Below are 20,092 nucleotides of genomic sequence, written 5' to 3' on the forward strand. Positions count from 1 at the left end.
CAGCTTCAATGAAATAAACAACCATTTGCCCTCTAGAATTAGACAAATACGCCGTTTACGAGGCTGTACAATGCTGCGTCGGACATCTCATTTTGAGAGACTTGACAGTCCCAGTAACTTGTCGTCCTGCCGATCTGACAAGGTCCATTGCTGCTACTGCTACACTAAGTAAACCGCCTCGTAGTGGCGTCGCCATCGCAAGGACAGTTTGTCCCCGCGTCCTTCCACTCACTTGCTCTGGCCCATCGTCTCCCACTCCCAGCTCGCAACCCAAACTGCTGCAAACTTGACGCAGCAAATTGTGAACAAAAGCCAGCGCGGGCGGCATAAGATCCTCACAAATCCCGATTCGGGCACTTCTGCTGCACTATGAGCCACGATGCACACCTTGCCGCCGCCATGGATCCCACCGTCGCAGCAGCAACACCAGCAGCATCAGCTGTAGGAGGACCAGGCACGCCTGCTCCCATACCGTCTACTCCCACACCCCTCCCTCGACGCGGCCCTGTTCTCTCCTCGCGCATGCAGTACCGCAGTCGTCCTGTCTCGGTAGCCGTCGACCCCGTGTCTCTCGTCATTTCCGAGTGCATCACCATCACGTCGGCCATCCAGAAGCACGCCCGCTCGCCGCACTCCTCAGTCGCTGCCATCCTCGGCGGCAGCCCCAACCTTGTCCAGCTTGGCTCTCCGGGCCCGGCCGGTCGTCATGTCCGCAAGCATTTTAGCGATCCGCACGGCAGCGGGACTGGCGAGTACGCCACAAACCGATGGGGTCTTCGGGGGAAGAAAGGCAAGAGCATGCAGGACAGCCCACTGATCGCTGGTTTTGGAAGACTGCGGCAGGAGTTGGCTGGTGTGAAAGGTATGAGAGAATGAACCGGGGAGGGTTTGACTGGGAGGAAATGGGGGACAATCGACCGTAGTCAACCGCAGGATATGCTGACATTCGCGCCAGACATATACAAGTTCGACTCCCTTGTTCTGCTGTACCCCTTTCTGCAAGTCATCCAAGCCAAGGGCACCGCTGCCCCCGTCACCATCCTCGCTCTGAGGTCCATCCAGAAGTTCCTGGCCTATGGCTTCATCGCTCCGGTTTCTCCTCGCTTCGCCCTGGCCATGCAGTCTCTTTCAGCCGCTATTACACACTGTCAATTTGATATCAGCGACCCGGCCCAGGAAGAAGTAGTACTGCTTATGATTCTCCATCTTATGGAAGATATGCTGTCCGGTCCTGGAGGAGACATCCTCAGCGATGAGAGCATTTGCGATATGATGGGGCGAGGCTTGACTATATGCTCTCGCCCAAGATTCTCTGAGGTTCTTCGTCGAACTGCTGAGGCATCCATGGTCCGCATGGTTCGCATCATCTTTGAAGACTTGAAGCATTTAGAGGATGAAGCAGGAGAGGAGAGCGAAGCCTTGGATCAACAAACAAGCCAGGACATGGATAATATCAATATGGACCCAGAGGTCAACGGCACCGATCTGCCGGCAGCAGTGCCAGAAGCAGAGGTAAATGGAGCAAAACCCAGCGAGCCTGCACAGCCCCCAGAGGGAGGTGGCGAGCCTGCTGTCCAGGAGAAGCCAAGCCCAGGTGAGATCAATCGTGAGTCCTCAGGGTCTGCTGAAAGCCCCGAAAACGAAGCTGGCCGGCCGAGTACAAGTTCTGCCACGGAAAGCTCCGAGTCAATCGATCTGCGCCCCTACTCTCTCCCATCCATTCGGGAGCTCTTCCGCGTCCTTGTCAGTTTCCTCGATCCACACGACCGTCGGCATCCCGACCAGATGCGCGTCATGGCCCTGCGCATCATCCACGTCGCCCTCGAGGTTGCGGGACCCTCTATCGCCCGTCATCCTGCCCTGGCGACCATTGCAGAAAACCAGTTGTGCTGCTATCTCTTCCAACTCGTCCGGTCCGATAACATGGCCGTGCTTCAGGAAGCTCTGATAGTGGCGAGTACTCTCCTTTCGACGTGTAGAGGAATCCTAAAACTGCAGCAGGAACTGTACCTATCCTATCTAGTGGCCTGTCTGCACCCAGCGATAGAAATCCCCCGTGAGCCTGGCATCGATCCTGCTCTATACGCGGGCATCCCAACAGCTCCAAAGCTTGTCAAGCCGCCGCCCTCACAAGCTGGCAGCGGCAGATCTACTCCGGTGTCTGTCAAAGATCGCCAGAAGTTGGGCTTGGAAGGTGGCGCTCGCAAGCCGGATGCCAGGCAAGCAATGGTGGAAAATATTGGCGTTCTGGCACGGATGCCAACCTGGTTTACTGAACTGTTTGTCAATTACGACTGTGACGAAGACCGCTCTGACTTGTGTGAGGACTTGGTCGGTCTGCTTGCGCGAAATGCGCTCCCGGACTCTGCCACATGGAGCACAACCAGCGTTCCCCCCTTATGTCTTGACGCTCTGTTGCGCTTCATTCAATTCATTGCCGAGCGACTCGACGAGACTCCAGAGACAGAAGGCTATCCTGATCTTGAAACGCTCAGGGAGAGACGGCGCAGGAAAAAGATCATAATCAAAGGTACCAACAAATTCAATGAGAATCCAAAAGGCGGGTTGGCCTACTTGCAGGAGAAGGGGATCATTGCAGATGCTAGCGACCCTGTCTGTGTTGCCAAGTTTTTAAAGGGCACAACCAGGATAAACAAAAAGGTGCTTGGAGAGTTCTTGTCTAAGAAGGGCAACGAACCCATCTTGGACGCGTTTATCGACACGTTCGACTTCACAGGGAAGCGAGTCGACGAAGCCCTCCGTTCTCTGCTGGAGACATTCCGTCTCCCTGGAGAGGCGCCCCTAATTGAGCGCATCGTCAGCTCCTTTTCGGAAAAGTATTGCGCCAGTTCGGTGCCGGATGGCGTAGCTAATAAGGACGCTGTTTTCATTCTCACCTACGCCATCATTATATTGAATACAGATCAGCATAATCCAACACTCAAGAATCAATCCCGCATGACCTTCGCCGACTTCTCACGTAATCTCCGGGGCCAGAACGGAGGGCAAGATTTTCCTACCGAATACCTTCAGGACATCTACGAAACAATTAAGACGAATGAAATCATCCTACCTGACGAACATGACAACAAGCATGCGTTTGACTATGCTTGGAAAGAACTGCTGTTCAAGAGCGAGTCAGCTGGTCCGTTGGTGCTTTGCGATACCAACATTTACGATGCCGATATGTTCGCTACCACCTGGAACCCGATCGTCTCATGCCTGTTCTTCGTCTTTATGTCGGCAACAGATGACACAGTCTACGCTCGCGTCATCACAGGCTTCGACGAGTGCGCTCGCATCGCCACCAAGTACGGCAACTCGGAGGCCTTGGATGAGATAATATACCGGCTTAACTATATCACGACGCTCGGCACCGAGTCGTTGTCCAACACCTCTCTGAACACAGAAGTTCAGGTGGGAGACACCAGTGTCATGGTCAGCGAGCTGGCGGTCAAGTTTGGTAGGGACCTTCGTCCGCAGCTGGCCACGTTGGTTTTGTTCAGAGTTGTAAACGGGTCAGAGCATGTCATCCGGAAAGGTTGGAAGCACATTGTGCGCATCTGGCTTAACCTCTTTGTCAACTCTCTTATCCCGGCCTATTTTTCGACTGATGCGGCAGAAAAGCTGGGGCTTCCGGCCATCCCCCTACAACCTCCGTCACTTGTGATTGACCGTGCCGCTAAACAGAGCGAGTCCGGCTTCTTCTCAGCTTTCACCTCATATATCTCCAGTTACGCCGCCGATGATCCGCCTGAACCGTCAGACGAGGAGCTCGAAAGCACTCTGTGCACCGTTGACTGTGTGAGCCAGTGTCACATGGAGGAGGTGTTTTCCAACATTGCGTAAGTTCATCAACTCCTTTGACATGTTTCTCCCTCTTGATTTTTTTTTCTGACTTTGCAATATAGGAACCTTCCAAGCCATTGTCTTGAACCGTTGATAGATGCGCTGTTAGAGCAAATTCCCGAAAACAGTGGTTCAACAGTCATTACGGTAAAGACAGATAACATTCCTCCCTCCCAGGCTAACGGCCAAAAGCACCGGCAGAGTACAGCTACCTATGATCCAGCCCTGGTTTACGTGCTTGAGTTTGCAACTCTTTTGGCTTTGCGTGATGCCAGCACCATTGAGCTTTTTGGCAAGCGCGTCGTCGATGCTCTTCAGACTGTTCTTCGGGATGTTCCTCGGCATCATCCCATTGTCATCGAACGGGCAACATTCTATCTGCTTAGTCTCCTCCATGCTAGCTATGTAAGCGCAGATATGGCAGATGTCATTTCGTTTTTCTTTATCATCTTGACTAACAAGTTTTACAGGACTACGACTATATTCGGGTCCCTATCCTTTTACACACCATCTCCAGCTTCCCGAACGATATCTTGCTCAAGACGGCTGGACTCGTGCTGCGCGGCTTGAAGCGCTGCACTGAGAAGCCATGCCCGTTACGAAATGAGATAATGACATCGCCTGACTTCTGGGCCATCCTTCAGACACTAGCTGGCAATCCTGAAGCGGCGTCGACTGTATTTGAGATACTCGAAGCTGGCATCACAAGTACTCCTCCAGCTATTATGGCTGACAACTACGAAGCAGCACTTTCACTGCTAAATGAGTTTGCATCAATCGCAAGCATTGGAGCCGTGGCTGAGCAGCAAAATGATAGGAGGCTAGGAAGAAAAGGGGGGAGAGGAGGGAAAATGGAGAAGCCGAGCGAAAACGCTATTGTTGAACGAGGCGTGAAAGCCGTCAACAGCATCCAGCGCCTGACAGCACGTGTCCCGCACCTCATGAAGCAGTCACACCTGGAGAGTAACGAGGCCTGGTCTGCTTATTGGCTCCCCATTTTTCAGCGCCTCACTACACAATGCACTAACCCTTGCCGCGAGATCCGCCATCTCGCTGTGAGCTCTCTGCAACGCACGCTGCTCTCTGCGGAGCTATTAGCAACGACGAGCAGTGTCAGTCAAAGCAGTGCAGCTGGCGTCCCCGTTTCAAGAGAGGATGGTCAAGAAGGGCAACTCAAGTATCAACACCCGTGGACAGCCATTTTCACCGAGGTGTTGTTTCCTCTCATTTTGACTTTGCTGAAACCCGAGGTATTCTCCACTGATCGTGATGGTATGAGCGAGACGCGAGTACAGGCAGCGTCCATGCTGTGCAAAGTGTTTTTGCAGTATTTGGTAGAGCTGAGTGAATGGGAGGGAATGTTGGACCTCTGGCTCAAGATTATTGAGATCATGGATCGCTTGATGGGCTGCGGACAGGGTGACAGCTTGGTGAGTTTATTTCTCGCTCTCTTGAGTAATCATGGACTTGATAACTGATCAGACTGGCTGCGACCAGGAGGAGGCAGTGCCCGAAAACCTCAAGAACGTGCTCCTCATCATGTCGAGCAATGGGTATCTAGTCCCTCCCAGCCGCAATCCTGCTCGTAAGGAGCTTTGGAATGAGACATGGAAGCGCATCGACCGATTTCTGCCCAATCTAAGAGCAGACCTAGCGCTGGATGAGCCGGGGGAGGAGTTGGAACCGATACCAGCAAGCAAGCAGGAAGCAGGACCACCACAGACCGATTCTCCATCATCGTGATGATGACGGAAGCGTGGATGGAACGGAAGGCTTAGGGGTTCACAAACATTTTGTTTGGCTTAGTGATGTGACTCGTCGATTCGATACCACGCGTGTGTGTACTTAATGATAAACGGGGGATTAGGGCTTTTAAAGTTTGATGAAAGCTGACCAAATGAGATGAGCAACAGGAATGGCAAGTATTCAATAGTAGAAAACCAGATAGAGTATGTCAGGATGATGAACTTGGGCATCATCCCACCCTTGAGCGTCCACCCAAGAGCGGGTGGACGAGCTTGATATTGTGACGGGTGCCCTGTAAACTGCACGGTTAAGCGACCCGTAAGTTAACATACCGATCCGTACCAGTATCAAACGTTACACGGTAAGCTAGTTGCCTTCACACAGTACAATACCTCTTAGCCCCATACTGTGCAGTACTGTGCCGTATCCCCACCAATACAAGCATAACATGAATGAAAAGATATCATCAGAAGCTCCCTCGTCACAAAGGGACAAAAGAATGGAAGCCTTGCCTTTGCATGAGAGTTTTTAAATTTTGACCTACAGAATTATTACCATACCTAGCTCGGGGCTACTCCAGGTTCGTACCACACAGCCAGCTCATGTCAGCCTTACTCATGGATGTGACTCCGTCGCCGCCGCAGCACACACAGCATTCAGTCATTGGTGACCCCTCATTCTCAGGGCCTAATTGAACACTAACTGATATACGCAGCTACTGTCTTGCTCAGGTGCTGAACGATAATTTATTCGAGGTTCATTTTTTTAGGAAGAATAGTTTTCCACAGTTGGGGGACAGCAGCTGTTTCTGTGCCTACGCATGCTGGCTCGTTTTGCTCGGGGGAGGACACCAGGCACTTTCATCTGGCATTGCTGCTGCCCCATGAAACGCAAACTGGACAGCATATCGACACCAACATCGTCATCCACTCCTTCAATTCCCTGCAAGAGACTGTCTACCATGCCTTCGGCAGCACCAGCGAGCCACGCCAGCCCTTCTCAACTCCCTAGCCCTCCGACCATCACTCTCAATGCCCGTGAAGAGCAGCTCAAAAATCTGCTCCTAGAGGCAGCCAAGTACATGGACAATCGCGACCTGAACCAGGCTGGAGATGGACATTCTACGCAACCACGCCGCGACCCTCTGGTACTCCGCTGGGCTGGTGGCTGGGTGCGCGACAAGCTGCTAGGCATTACGTCCCACGACATCGACACGGCCATCAACTCGATGACGGGCGAGGCTTTTGTGGATGGGCTCCGTGACTACTGTGACGATCCAGCCAACAAGGCGAAGCACGGTCTGCACGACGATGACATAGGCCGCTTGCATACCGTGCCGCGCAACCCGGACAAGAGCAAGCACTTGGCTACCAGCACGATCAAATTGTGCGGGCTGGATGTAGACTTTGTGAACCTGCGCAAGGAGACGTATGCGGATGATAGCAGAAACCCCGAAGTCGAGTTTGGGACAGCAGAGGAGGATGCTTTAAGGCGCGATGCCACAATCAATGCCCTTTTTTACAACCTGAACACGGGAAAAATCGAAGATTTCACCGGAGGGGTAGCAGACTTGCAAGCTGGATTGATCCGCACGCCAATGGAACCGTTGCAAACGTTCCTGGATGATCCTCTGCGTGTACTGAGACTGGTACGATTTGCCAGCCGGTTTGGATTCCGCATCGATGAGGCAGCTGAGAGTGTTATGGGGGACGAGAGGGTATTGGAGAATCTCAAAATCAAAATCAGCCGGGAGAGAATTGGCGTTGAGCTGGAAAAGATGATGAAAGGTGAGAACATCATGTTTCCCTCCTGAAATGTTAACGCGACATCGTGGCTGATTGGCATCCACACAGACGCAAATGCTGTCGCAGCCCTCAGGTTTATTGACCGTCTCGGCCTCTACCACGCAGTCTTCACTGACCCCAATCGGTCCAACATGCCGCGTCCCGAGCTTCATGCCTGGCAGGCCGCATACAACTGTCTTGACTTCCTTGAGCGCAACAATACCCCAGGTTCCATCTATGCCCTGCTCGTCACGTCCGAGGAAGCCCGTTACATCGCTTGGACACTTGCAACCTTGACCCCTTTCGAACAACTTCCGGATGACCCGCCTCTCAGGAGCGGGCGCCCTGCTCCTCCGCTACTGACACAGGCCGCCCGTGAGGGCTTCAAGGCGCCGAACAAGCTGTGCAGCATCATTACGGCTGCACACACCCATCGCCTTGCGATTCTAAAGTTGAAGGATCTGGTGAAGACCCAGGGCAATGGCGTCCGCGAGCGAGACCGTTTCGGCATGGCCATTCGTGAATGGGATACCCGCGGCGGAGGGGGTAACTGGCGACTTCAGGTGCTGTATGCGCTGCTGGTTGATGTTGCTGAGCGCGTGGGTGGCCAGGCAGTTGTCTGTGGAGAGAGGCCTGAATCCCAGGAAATGGAAGATGTATTGAGAGAATGGCAGGCGTTCTTGGACCATCTGATCGACCTGGATGTCATGGACGCGCCCTCGATTAAAAGGCTGGTTGATGGGAACATGTTGACCAAGGCGCTGGGGGTGAGACCCGGCAGGTGGATGGGTGCGGCCCTGGATGTTGCGTTAGCATGGCAGCTCAGAAACCCGGGGGTCACAAATCCATCTGGCGCTATTGAGGAGGTCATAAAGAAGAGAGACGAGCTGGGTATCAACTGAGGGATAAATGGTCGGATAACTAAGGTATGGACGGATGATACTCTACCGTCTCTCCATGTATGAATTGAAGTTAAAGTCACTTAATCCCAAGGAAAAGGCTACAAGACGAACTCGAGTGACCATCAAACGGCACATGTACATGTACTTGGAATTTAAGTAAAAAAAAAAAATATCTGATGTTTATCCGTTCCTCACTCCTAAGGGCATTTCGTGAACCTCTGACTCGAGGGGTTTCTCTGCTCTGTTTGCATGATCCACTAAGATGTACAGAGGGACACTAGAGAACTGAAGCCTTGTACGCGAGCAGCTGAAACTCTCAACCCGGGGCATTTCCTCCTAAGCAGCGTTGAACCAGCTAACGCACTGTGTCCTCTCTATTTTAACATCTTCCAAGTTATCCTAAAGGCATAACAGCATTTAGCCTTTGTTTTATTTGTAAGCTTGAAGTACGTACAACATGTAGAGTGCCGTGGTTTCGAATCTTTTCTCAGGAGAGCGGGAAGGTGGGCCCCATGTCAAGCAAGCATTTTGACCCCTCAGCGCTTCAATTTTCCACCAGCATCCATCATACTCTAGCAGCTGGGCCCTATAGTATCCTTCGTGTTTCATGCTGTTATGAGTGGCTGTGTTGGTAAAAGCCGCCCATCTCATAATATCACAACCAACCAAAAAGTACAACTTTCACGAATTTGACTGCAAATTTTTGATAGCGTGATAACAGTCCCTTTTCTCAAGCTTTACAATGAAGTGGTTTGAGGCGCTATCGACGAGTGCGGCCTCATGTCTTGACTACCCTAACTCAACGACTGAGGCATACAATCAACTTTCCCAACGTATGTCATCAACTCACTTTTAACCTTCGATTCTTATGAACTCAAGTTCATATTAATTATACTCTCATAACTCAGATGTCCCACAATCCTTTACTATTGAGGAGTTGCGACACGCAGCCGAGGGGTTTCTTGCGAGAAACGAGTCTATCGCAGCCGAAGTAAGTCTGAACTCCTCCAGGCCCTAGACCCGGGTCTTTCCTCGTAATTTCCCGTGCCTAATTGTTGCAAGGAAACGAAGCGCACATCCCAGAGTCTCCTCGCCGTCCTTACCTGCTTACGATACCCCCAACGACTTGCCAATCTACCCTCATCCGAGCTTAGTTCACTTCAGAGGCTTGCGCGAATCATTGCTGATGCCATTGCCCCCGTCATCACCAAGAGTCAAGATGCGATAGACGATGACGACGACATCCCAGCAGGTAAGGATGCTCTGTTTTGTTTCAACCTGGCCTCAGGGGATTGGAAGTGTTGATAATTCCCGTAGTCTTCAACGACGAGCTCAAGCAGGCACGAGAGCAACTCGTAAACTGCTCTCGCACCCTTTCCAACCTGGGGATCGAAGCTCTAGATGAGCTGTTGGCGATCTCCGACAATGAGGTAAAATTCGATGAGGAGACTCTCATCACCATTCTTGCTTTCACCGACCAAGAGAAAGACGACTGGAACCCTAGTGAAAATCCAGAGACGACTGCTAGAGCGACTAGAATTCTGGAGCAACAGCTCCAGAGCAACTCTGGCGCAAAGGACAGTTTCATTACAGAAATTATCCTTCAACGTTACCTTCGTCCACTCTTCTCCCGATCCAAACCGACGTCAATTACCTCCTCAGGCCGAAAGGCCGAGTACATCGATAGCATCAGAAGAGGAGAGAACATACCAGACGATACATCACTAACGAAGCCGTGGAAGTATACGGACTTGAGGGCTGTTCCTGCAATTTCATGGGCGGTAGCCCAGGCAGATGTAAGTTGGTGCTTTGGTCATCATATTTATTAAGGAGATTGCACTCGCTATGCTAGCTGATGTCCATGAATGGGTATCATTTTCACTGATCAACTATGCAAATACACCCCGTAAACTCAATCAAACCCATTCCAACAAGAGACTAACGAAAACACAAACTAACAAAAACAAAATAAAACACAGAAAAGCTTGATAGCCCAACACTGGCCCCTATACACTCCTGTTCTTCTCACCCTCGCCGATGACAACAGTACGCCACTTCGTCGCCGTGGTCTCCTGCTCATGACCGATTTTCTCTCCAAGCTTCCTTCCAAGATCCTGCGCTCGACAGGCCTAGCTAGCGTTTTTGAGGATGCGGCCTTTCCCACACTCGCTTTCTTGCCGAGTCTCACACCGGATGATGCATCCGTGCAGCTTCTACCAGCCGCTTACGAGGTGCTAAGAACGTTGGCTCGCAAGCGGGCTGAAGCAGAAACGGAGCTGGGTTCTGGAGAGAAAGAGAAGATGGCGTTGCTGGACAAGGTAATGCGGGAGGGTGTGTTTATGGGGTACTTCCATGCCAAGGAACACGTCCGGGTCGTCGAGGTGCTGTGCCGGGAAACACAAATAATTCTAGGAGAAATGGGAGTTCATGGGGTGAAGCACCTGAAGGTGAGAAAGAGCCCAGAACGAAGAATGGTTGAGTCCCTGGATCGTCCGAGGGTTAACAGCTTGTAGGACCTGATCCCAATGCTCTCCGCGATCATGACCGATCCCTTTGCTCCTCTGTATCCACCGACCTTACTGTCAGCCGTCAAAGCCTTACAGGCTGTCCTGACAAACTGCTGGCCACGCGTATTGTCGCCCGTTTGGCGCGATGAGATCATCAATGCTCTTGTACTCTGCTGGCTCCATGTTGGTGACCATAAAAATGACAAGCGCCTGATCGAGATCGAGCAGGAGCTATTAGTAGGTGCGAAAGCACTGATCTCGGTGCTGAAAGCTGACAGGAATGGCTTCAATCTCGCTGCGCACATTTCACCGCTGATAGATAAAGAGCCAGCCCTGTCGAAGCTTTTCGGCATGTGTTGTTGAGCCAGCGTGCAGTACTCTCTCATCTCAGTCGGCCCATGGAGCAGAGTTCATCTTCCCACACAAGATCCAATGCAATGGTCGCAACAGAATCGCCCCTCGACCTTGCCGACCTTCTCCTTCCTGTCTCAGGGTCTCTTCCAGCCACCCCACTCGCTGTCCACAACCCCCAAGCATCCCTCTCGCGGCAACGATCTGTCATCACCATCATCGTCATCATCACCGGCGAAGACAAAGTCGACTCCTAGTCGACTGGTTGCTGCTTAAACAAGCTTTTTCCCCTGAGCCATTTCCGGTAAGCTCGATAACGCTTCTTGCCAGCATCCTCTTCACTGACGCTCAATGGGTTATCGGCCACCTTGATTGTCTCGGCGTAGAGCGCAAAATCTTCCTCTTTGATTCCCCGGTAAAGGCTTCTCCCACCGGCATCGCTTTTGCCATCATCGGTTTGAGGATACTGGGACACTGCCGCATCGAGCGATAGTCCTTCGTATTTCCATGCGCCATCGACGTATTCGAGGTATTCGGGCTCCACTGACTCTGGACCGGGGGTGTCCGCGGTCGTGACCAAGGGAAGATTGTGTGGGTGGCTAACATAGCGAGCATAGTCTTCGGCTTCCGCGGGAGTGACAGTTGGGTTAAGGCTGGCATGGATGACCTGGGTAAATGTTAATTGGGCGGCTCGGGCCTTGTCCAAAGCAGTTTGCTGTTGTTGCTGTTGCTGTTGTTGGTATTGCTGCTGGTGGTAGCCGCGTTTGGAGTTATTATCGTCAACCAGATTGTGGCCAAAAGGACCATAATAAATCTCCTTCGACAAGCTATGTTGCTTATTATGATAGTGATGAGGATGGGATTGGTGATTAGTATGATGAAGAAGCCCATTTTGCTGCTTGTCTCCCGGCTGAAGCCAGCGGAGAGTAAGGGTCCGACTTGCGCTGCCGACAGCAGGTGAGGAGGAACCCTGGGGCTTCTCGCTCACAGACGACGTCTCGGTGTCGTCGGCCATGCGCGCGAGATCTTGTGGTGCCACGATGGTCACTTCCTTTTTGATCACAGTTTTCCTCCTGTCTTGGGCTTCGGCATCGGTCTCATTGCGCACCCGAAAGGGACTGAGGTCATAGCGAACATCCTGGGTCGATTTGAAGGGGATGTACTTGATGGTGGAGTTCATTTTGTAGGGGAACATTTTAGGGAAGGATGAAAGCGTAGCTGGGCGGTAGTACTCGATCCAATAATCGTCGTAGGCAACCAAAGGTTTAGACGGTATTGCGGCATGCTTGGTGGTCGGATACGGAGGCATGACACGCTTTTCGAGGAACTTCGGAGTATACCAGTGAATGTAATGAGGCTTTGGCTTGTCAAGCCACGTCCGAGGATCACCGTGATGTAGGTAATAATCCGTGGTTAGATCCCACAGCATTGGTTGCCCTTGAGCGAAGATGTAGTTGCCCAGGAACAAGTTATACGCCTCTTGACGCTGAGCATCGAGGAAGGAGTTGTTGTAATAGCGCTTAAAGCTCTCGATCATATCGCGAGAATGGCTGGTCCACTGGTTGATTTTGCGGTACGTCTCCATAGTGTTTACCAGCTGCGAACCGCCATACTGCACAGCGATGGTATCGCCGTGACCACGGTACATATGAGTAAACAAGTTGACGGCATCCGTGTCGTACGAAATACTAGTATCACCCAAGATGCCGAGAGCGTGAAGTTGATGGCCCAAAGCACGCTTGCCTATGACAAACTGGGCGGCATTCGTCCGGTCCAGACAATCGATGCAGTTGGTGCGTGCTACGCCGTTTTGCATGCGTATCGGGCTGGTGTGCCCATCGCCGTTTTGGAAGAAGCCAGTGGTGGTGACGACCTCTTCAGCAATGGCCTCCAGGGTTTGGATAACGTCCTGGTCGCGACTCTTGGCGGCACGCGACATGTCCCAGGCACGGTGAATGATCTTGGAGCCGTCGGGTAAGAACTGGTTGAGGTAGTCGATGGCTCGAGTGTATTCTTCAAGCAGCTTGCTCTCTCGCGGCGTCCGTTCACGAGCCTTGATCAGGTTTAGCACATAGATCGGGGCACCATAGCGTTCGAACAAGTTGTCAAAATGCAGAGCAGCAGCCGTGTAGAAGGGATCAACCAGGTTCAGCTCGATCGGGGGCTTTGGGGTGACGCCCGTGTTGTCCTGGGTCCAGTAGAGAGGAATGGAGCCACGGTGCTGCACATACGACGTGTACGCAGGGCTCGCAAAGAACTTGGGGCCCGGGGCATGAAAGGACGTGGTTGCGGCCTCAGACACAATCTGCTCCGTTTCGACATCGTTGGCCACGTAGCCCAGGTCGTTTGCGCCCCTCTTCAGAAACCGTGCACCGGCAAAAAAACGGCTACGGCGGGCAATGATGGTGATGTGTGCATTTCGACCATACACGGACACGGCCGCCTGATCGATGTAGCCGTGGATAATGGGGCGACACCAGTCGTACGGACTGCTGAGGGACTTCAGGGCCGGCTGGAGCAAGTGGTTATTCCAGACGAACATGGTGTTCAGGTCGTCGTCTGGCGCGCAGGGAACACCGCTGATGATGGCATTCCGCTCCCGTGTAATGTTGTGCTGGAGGGTGCGGGTGATGTTGTATGAATAGCTATAGTAAAAGGAGCGGGTCAGGTCCAGGTTGTTAAGGATGCCTAGGAAGCGCGATTCCTCGGTGTTGCGCTGGTCCATCTTGAAGTCGGGAGAAGTCAGAGGGATGAGCTCGGTGCCGTCGATCTGGTAGACATAGTGGCCGCCGATCATGGCGACAGTGCTCTTCTTGGTGATCAAAAGCATGTACCAAGGGCCGGTGAACTTGATAAAGCCCAGCAGGCCCCAGGTGGTGCAGCGCAGCTTCAGGCCGCCGGTGCCCTTGTTGCCGTCGTCGATGGTATCGAGCAGCTGGCTCATGTCCTTCTGCGTGTACACCGTCTTGTCCTCGGTAATGCTGAGCTCCGAGGAGTCATTGCTGGTACGGTCGATCTTGAGGATGCGATAGCGCTTCTCCGTGACGTCGGTGCCAACGATGTAGAAGCGGCTTGCCGTCTCATACAGGCTGAAGCGATGCATTTTCTGCCGCAGCCGGGGCCGGGGCAGCATGCCTGGGCCAAGACGGGGCAGGGTCGCATCATCGCTGCCGCCGCCGTCGTCGTCCAGATCGTCATCGACAGTGTCGGCGCCCGGACGGGCAGTCAGGTTAGGGCTCGAGGTTCTCGGAAACGGCCGGGCCACGGCCGGCTCCTCGTCGTCATTGTCATCAGCCATGGCTGTAGCACTGCCAACAGCAGCCGAGCGCGACCGACCTGAGGTGCCAGATGCGATTGAGTCCGTGTCTGTGCCCGCGTTGTTGTGCAGCGGAGGGAAGATGGACTCCACGGGTCCGGGCCCCGACCCCAAGCCTACCTGAGGCCCTTGCCCTTGCCCTTGCCCTTGCCCTGGCCCTGGCCCTGGCCCTGGCCCTGGCCCTGGCACTAAATCGGGCCCCGCGACGCCTGTGCCTGCCCCATTCAAACCTAACTGGGCCTGGATTACCTCGACCGGCACGAACGGAGCAGGCGCGGGAGCGGGGTCGCGGTCGGAGCCCGCGGCAGTGACGATGGTGCTGCTGTGGGTATTTGTGTTGGCACTGGATCGACTGGAACTGGAACCAGCGCTGGAACTGGAGCTGGCCGCCATCTCTGCGTCGACCAGGTCAGGTGGAGGTGCAGCGGCCATGTTTCGGTTATCAGGATCCGAGTGCACCCATTCTACTTATCATGCTTAGTCGCCGCTCTTCGAAGCGCGCCTAGCACAGCTGATTGGGGAGCCGAACGCGGACAAGTATTCTGATATCACGTCCGAGATGCTGCCGCCTGCCCACGTCACGGAGGTCCAATTGCAGCCCCGCCCGGGCCCCACTATCTGCAGTCTGCCCTGCCCTGGGTGTCTTGGCGCAGCGATCTGCCGTCACGGGCCGGAGGGCGATCCTGCCTCTGATTTCGGACCTAACTTCAGTCTCGCCTATAACTTACAAAACAAGAGGTATCACCTCACTCTAGAGGGTGGATTTGCAGTAGGTAGGTTGGTGGGGCGATTTAGAGGAGTTGCTACTTAAGATATTAGGGCAGCCAAGCCATCAGACTCAGAACGACTTAAGTGTTAGGGGCACTGAGAGACGGGGACTCTAAGAAGACTCAGGACTTAGGAGTTTGGGAAAGTTCATATGCTATCAGATACCATGTAGATCAGCCCTCCCCAAGCGCAATCCATTTTGTGTTTTAGAACGTCCGTGACATGTCCAAGACGCGACGTAAACACGTCACGTCAGTCACATGTGTGATGGTGTTTTTACCTCCATCTCCTTACGCTACCAGCATCGTGCGCCGTGATCTTATTTTTTTTGGAAACCTGTGCCGTAAACCTTTGTCACCTCAAATCAGAATCGGGCTATTTTTTCAGTCCGCCAGGACCCGAGAAGCGAGGGGCGTCCTTTAACTTTCCGGATGATGCAGTCTCTCCTTGCCATCATGATGATTAGCATGTGCCCAGACCGGGGTGATTTGAAGCTCACAATGAGCTTTTCTTCCACCCCGTAGAGCCGTTCAAAACTTTCCTCCCTCATCTACCATCGCGGATGAGAAAAGAAAGAAGAAATGCCTGCCAACAACATTACTTCCTCACCCTCTGGGGCTGGCCCCCAGTCCCAGCAATGGAACAAAGGCCCTCTGCTATTTGGAGCCTGCGCTACGCCCGAGTTTACCCTCATCGACGATGGCCCAACTGCCTACTACGCCGCTTTTGTCGGTTGTATTAGCGGCAGGGAAGAGTGCTGTCCGTTCCAGACGCGCGGCGTCGCCCCTAGCATCACCTCCCGCCCATGTTTCCCTGAGCCGCTGAACAGCAGAGACGCTTTCATGGAACATTGTCCCTCGGACTACCACAAGGTTCACGGCCACTGCTGCCCGAGGCAGGTCTCGCTTACCCTTCTCGTCGTTAGGGAGAGAAGTGCCGACTAACCCGGGTTCCAGTTCATACACCCCATGGACAACCACCATCGGCGGCGTGACTCCCTGTGCCTGTTCGGCCACCATCAACATCAATATGGTGCCCGTTACCGCAACCCTCGCCCAAGCCGCCGAGACCAGCACAACCAAGCCGACCGTAACCGTTACCGATAAAGTTTTCGCTATGCAATACTCTGTCTCTTCTCAAAAAGAAAGCCTTAGCCCCGGTGCCATTGCTGGCATCACTGTCGCTTGTGCCGTGGGCATAGCAATCCTCTTCGGTGCCATACTCCTCATCCGACGCTATGTGAAACGCGCTCGGGACATGGCCGCCCTGCGCCGATCCGTCCGTGACAGCTTGAACTCCCCGGTTCCTCCTCCAGGAACCTCCGAGATTCCCATTGCGACTCCAACCGTCGCGCACGACATGAACGCCAGCTGGTCGGCTGGAGATGCGTCCGTTGATACGCATACCACCACAGACAGCTATTACAAACCTGCCAGTAGACCGTACCGACCTCGTCGCAATATTCACGAGAGCATTGCTTTGCAAGAGCCCAGCGCATTTTCGCTTGCCAAGGAACAGCGCTTTCGCCCAATCGCCGAACTCAACGGTCCCGATCTGTTGATTTACCGCAACAAAACACTTGAGGACAAAAACCCATGGTGGAAGCAACGGCCGTGTGGGGATCCGCGGTGGTATGAGCCGGTCACGGTGCCGAATGAACATGTCGCGCCAAACGTCCAACTAGCGCCGGTCGGGTCGTCAATAGACGAGCCTTTCCCGAGGATCCAGAGAACGATTCTCAAGCCCCAGACGACAATAATTCATGACAATGTACCTGTTTCAAGACCCACTCCTGGGCCGAAGAAGCAGCGCGGTTGGCCGCTACCGGAGCCAGACTCGGAGGAAGAAACGGTGGTACCCCGAAAGGGTCGGGAGGAGAATACCGAGAAAGCTGAGGTCGGAATGGATAAGAAGGGTAAAAGAAAGGTTACCGTTGAGGCAAATCCCAGAGCCAAGGGGCATGCGATAATCCAACCCGACAATTTCATATAATCGGGGTTTCGGAATCTTGTTTGGTGAATGGCAGGAAGACTTAAGTGTTCTCATGGGTCTGTACAAGTTTAGCGAAACGCGCAAAAACCCCAATATATTAGCATACTGTCGAAATATTGAGGTTTGTACTTAACCTTTTGTCATCCAAAAGTAAAGGGAACGGGTGATCAAGTATATTCATTATCATGTAACCCAAGAGACAAAAAACAAAGCGAGCCAGCCAGCCAATCACTGACTAAAGTAATACCCGAATAGCACTCCAAGCGTATTGCCTAGATGCTGTATGGCTCAGATTTCTCGAAAATCAGATGCGGTTTCCTCCGTGCCAAATCTAAAATCGTGTCGGCGAACACCCCATTTGCCCAAGCAAACCAACTCCCTGCCAAGTGTCAGAGTATGATGCATCAGGATGGGACAAGGTAACGGGGTGAAAACGTACGAGTATACGACCAAGAGTAGTTCACATCAATACTCTCGTGGATAAGTCCCAGCTTGCTTGAGTGGAGCACCAACTTGAGGCACTCGAGGATTTCTTCGTCATCATCTGATGTTTGAGCCTGCACTAGCAGACTCATAGGCCAAGCATTTTGAAGGCCAACGTGCGGGCCTAGAGCGAGGTTAGTCGAAAAGATGACGCCTGCAAGCACAAGTCTTATTTGAGAAGAAGCTCAGAAGACCCACCTCCAATGCCACGGAATTCCTTTCCCTTCAAGTAGTACGGGTTTCCCTCTTTCTCAAGAATCATTCGTCGTGTGTTTTGATAAGTCTCGTCGTTCCTATCCACGAACCCCATAAGCGGTAGCGCCAGCAAGCTTGGGTAGTTGGCGTCATCCATGAGCAGGGAGCTGCCATAACCATCCACCTCAAAGGCAAATACTTTGCCATACTTCTTATGGTTGACAACTCCATGCTCCCAAATACCCTGCTCGATACGTCTGCTCCAGTCTGATAGGATATCGGCGAGCTTGGTATCAGCAGGGGTCCCCAAGGAGTGGAGGATGGCAGCCGTGCGCTTAAGCTCGACGGCCATCTGCGCGTTTGCTGGAATGAAGAAACCAAAAATGGTTGCGTCGTCACTAGGGCGGAAGGCCGAGCGCACCAGGCCCGTGCCGTTGTTAAGCGGGTTACCGATGCCATGGAGGTTGAGTGTCTCGGTTCCCGTGGTCGTGTGCCGCTGAAAAGTGTACTCGTTCTGCTGAAAAGCTCCCGTTTCCGGGTCAAAAGTTCCCTTGCTTTGCGCCTCAAGCACCTCGACCAGCCGCGCCAGTGCCTTACGCCACCGCTTGTTGACAAACTCCGTACTGCCTGTGTGCTTGTGAAACTCATTGCCGAGGGCAAGAAAGTGGGCAAGAGAGTCGAGCTCGTACTTGCACTCAAAGACAGCGTTCGGGTCGAAGTAAGGGTGCACGTTATCATCCTGTCCGTTGGGGCTGATGGGCAGGCCTGAGATGGGCGGTGGCTGGAAGGCGTTGCAGTAGGGAGCCTGAATGACATACTCGCTCTGCGTGTTGATGGCACCCAGGATTAAGTTAAAAATTGCCGGGTCCTTATTTGCAAGGGGCTGGTACGGCTTGAGCTGGTTGGTGCTGTCCCGTAGCCATTCAGCAAGGATGTCGCCTGTGATGATGAAAGATTGGGGCCCTTCCCATTCACCCTCATCTAGCCAGGCGTCTTCTTCCCTACGCCTGCGCAACTTTTGCTTGATCTTCTCGTCCTTGCCGTCGGTATGGAACCTGACTGTTGTGTCGGTAGTGGACGGGAAGGCATTTTCAAACAGTCGGGCAAGGTCAGGATCCTTCATCCGAGAGGTGACGTCCGTGATAACCTTTTCAATGGCGTCAGAGTGAAAGGTCCGGCACCGGGAGTCAGGCCTCTGGAATGGCAGCTGGAGCGGGCCATTGCTCAAGGGTGGACTTTGTGCAGCCGTCAGTTAGACACGTTTACCAAGACAAGATGAGCAGCAGATAAGCCGCCTCATTTCCGCTTTCACTTACTGAGGATAAGCGGCATAATAGGTGTAGTCAGGGCAGGATGTCTTGTCAAACTTATGCGACAACGGTTCTTGGTTGCCGGCCTGTCCTGGAGAAGCGGCTGCTGGCCAGGATGATGGCGCGAGCAGCGCCAGAAGCATCGAAGACCATGACAAGCGGCCCATTGTTGAATTGCGCTATCAGGTTGGGCCCTAGGGGGGGAGAAATTGGGTAATACCAAACAGCCAGAGACAAAGGCGGAGAGGGGAAAGATTAATGAGCTGATTGTATTTGCTTGTGTACGAACGATTAATGTCAAGTTCGGCTGTCGAGGATTAAGATTTCGCCGCAGATTTAGCAACACTGCCGCTTCTGGTCCATTTCAGCAATTTAGCTCGGCAAGAGGCTATGCAGACGGAAGACGGCAAAGAAGCATGTTAGAGTACGAACGTTCTGAAAAGTGAAAGCTTTGCTTTCACAAGAACACTGCCAGCTGGTAAGCTGGCTAAATAGAGACCAAAGGAGGGCTTGAAGGTCAAGGTGGCCGATCCCAGGTCACGGGCTCACGACAGATATCAGGACCTTTTTGACGTTGCATCTGAAATAAAGCCATTGTTTTCCCCAGTCTTGGCGGATGTCCCACGGGTCGCACCAGCCCAGAGCCACTCCACTGCAAGAAGTGGGGCTAGGTGGTCCTGTCTACGCCATCTTGACAATGCTGTGGGCCATCCAGACGAAGGTTCCCCCTGACAGCCGCCGTCAGATGGCGGCGCATACCTATTGTGTAGGTACACTATCTACCTCAGGTAGTTACACAGTAGCCAGCCATGCTCTTGAATCCAAAGTTAATGCTCCCACAGTAAGTTGTTTGCTGCCAGATGCTTGTGTACAATGATCGTCGAAATCG

The 20,092-nt window shown here is 53.1% G+C and overlaps 7 protein-coding genes across 7 annotated transcripts; 5 read left to right on the top strand and 2 right to left on the bottom strand.

The window, feature by feature from the left end:
• Window positions 1–399: 399 nt before the first annotated feature.
• On the top strand, window positions 400–5,592 carry CTHT_0033970 (putative ARF guanine-nucleotide exchange factor; the record flags this gene model as incomplete). Its single annotated transcript, XM_006693770.1, has 5 exons — window positions 400–862; window positions 956–3,845; window positions 3,912–4,254; window positions 4,320–5,279; window positions 5,332–5,592. 5 exons carry the CDS (start codon window positions 400–402, stop codon window positions 5,590–5,592), a joined length of 4,917 nt encoding a protein of 1,638 aa, XP_006693833.1.
• A 964-nt stretch (window positions 5,593–6,556) lies between these two features.
• On the top strand, window positions 6,557–8,281 carry CTHT_0033980 (tRNA nucleotidyltransferase-like protein; the record flags this gene model as incomplete). Its single annotated transcript, XM_006693771.1, has 2 exons — window positions 6,557–7,382; window positions 7,449–8,281. 2 exons carry the CDS (start codon window positions 6,557–6,559, stop codon window positions 8,279–8,281), a joined length of 1,659 nt encoding a protein of 552 aa, XP_006693834.1.
• Window positions 8,282–9,023: 742 nt separating this feature from the next.
• Window positions 9,024–10,794, top strand: CTHT_0033990 (uncharacterized protein; the record flags this gene model as incomplete). The annotated part of the gene is made up of 5 exons (XM_006693772.1): window positions 9,024–9,114; window positions 9,190–9,272; window positions 9,365–9,533; window positions 9,599–10,077; window positions 10,261–10,794. The coding sequence occupies 5 exons, from the start codon at window positions 9,024–9,026 to the stop codon at window positions 10,792–10,794; spliced, it is 1,356 nt and encodes a 451-aa protein (XP_006693835.1).
• Window positions 10,795–11,392: 598 nt separating this feature from the next.
• Window positions 11,393–14,887, bottom strand: CTHT_0034000 (polyphosphoinositide phosphatase-like protein; the record flags this gene model as incomplete). Its single annotated transcript, XM_006693773.1, has 1 exon — window positions 11,393–14,887. The coding sequence occupies one exon, from the start codon at window positions 14,885–14,887 to the stop codon at window positions 11,393–11,395; it is 3,495 nt and encodes a 1,164-aa protein (XP_006693836.1).
• A 917-nt stretch (window positions 14,888–15,804) lies between these two features.
• CTHT_0034010 (uncharacterized protein) lies at window positions 15,805–16,167 on the top strand (the record flags this gene model as incomplete). Its single annotated transcript, XM_006693774.1, has 1 exon — window positions 15,805–16,167. One exon carries the CDS (start codon window positions 15,805–15,807, stop codon window positions 16,165–16,167), a length of 363 nt encoding a protein of 120 aa, XP_006693837.1.
• An 85-nt stretch (window positions 16,168–16,252) lies between these two features.
• Window positions 16,253–17,215, top strand: CTHT_0034020 (uncharacterized protein; the record flags this gene model as incomplete). The annotated part of the gene is made up of 1 exon (XM_006693775.1): window positions 16,253–17,215. One exon carries the CDS (start codon window positions 16,253–16,255, stop codon window positions 17,213–17,215), a length of 963 nt encoding a protein of 320 aa, XP_006693838.1.
• A 272-nt stretch (window positions 17,216–17,487) lies between these two features.
• Window positions 17,488–19,370, bottom strand: CTHT_0034030 (uncharacterized protein; the record flags this gene model as incomplete). Its single annotated transcript, XM_006693776.1, has 4 exons — window positions 17,488–17,594; window positions 17,655–17,822; window positions 17,897–19,128; window positions 19,210–19,370. 4 exons carry the CDS (start codon window positions 19,368–19,370, stop codon window positions 17,488–17,490), a joined length of 1,668 nt encoding a protein of 555 aa, XP_006693839.1.
• Between the last annotated feature and the right edge of the window lie 722 nt (window positions 19,371–20,092).

The sequence above is a fragment of the Thermochaetoides thermophila genome, assembly GCF_000221225.1.
Source record: "Thermochaetoides thermophila DSM 1495 unplaced genomic scaffold scf7180000011816, whole genome shotgun sequence".
Taxonomy (NCBI): Eukaryota; Fungi; Ascomycota; class Sordariomycetes; order Sordariales; family Chaetomiaceae; genus Thermochaetoides; species Thermochaetoides thermophila.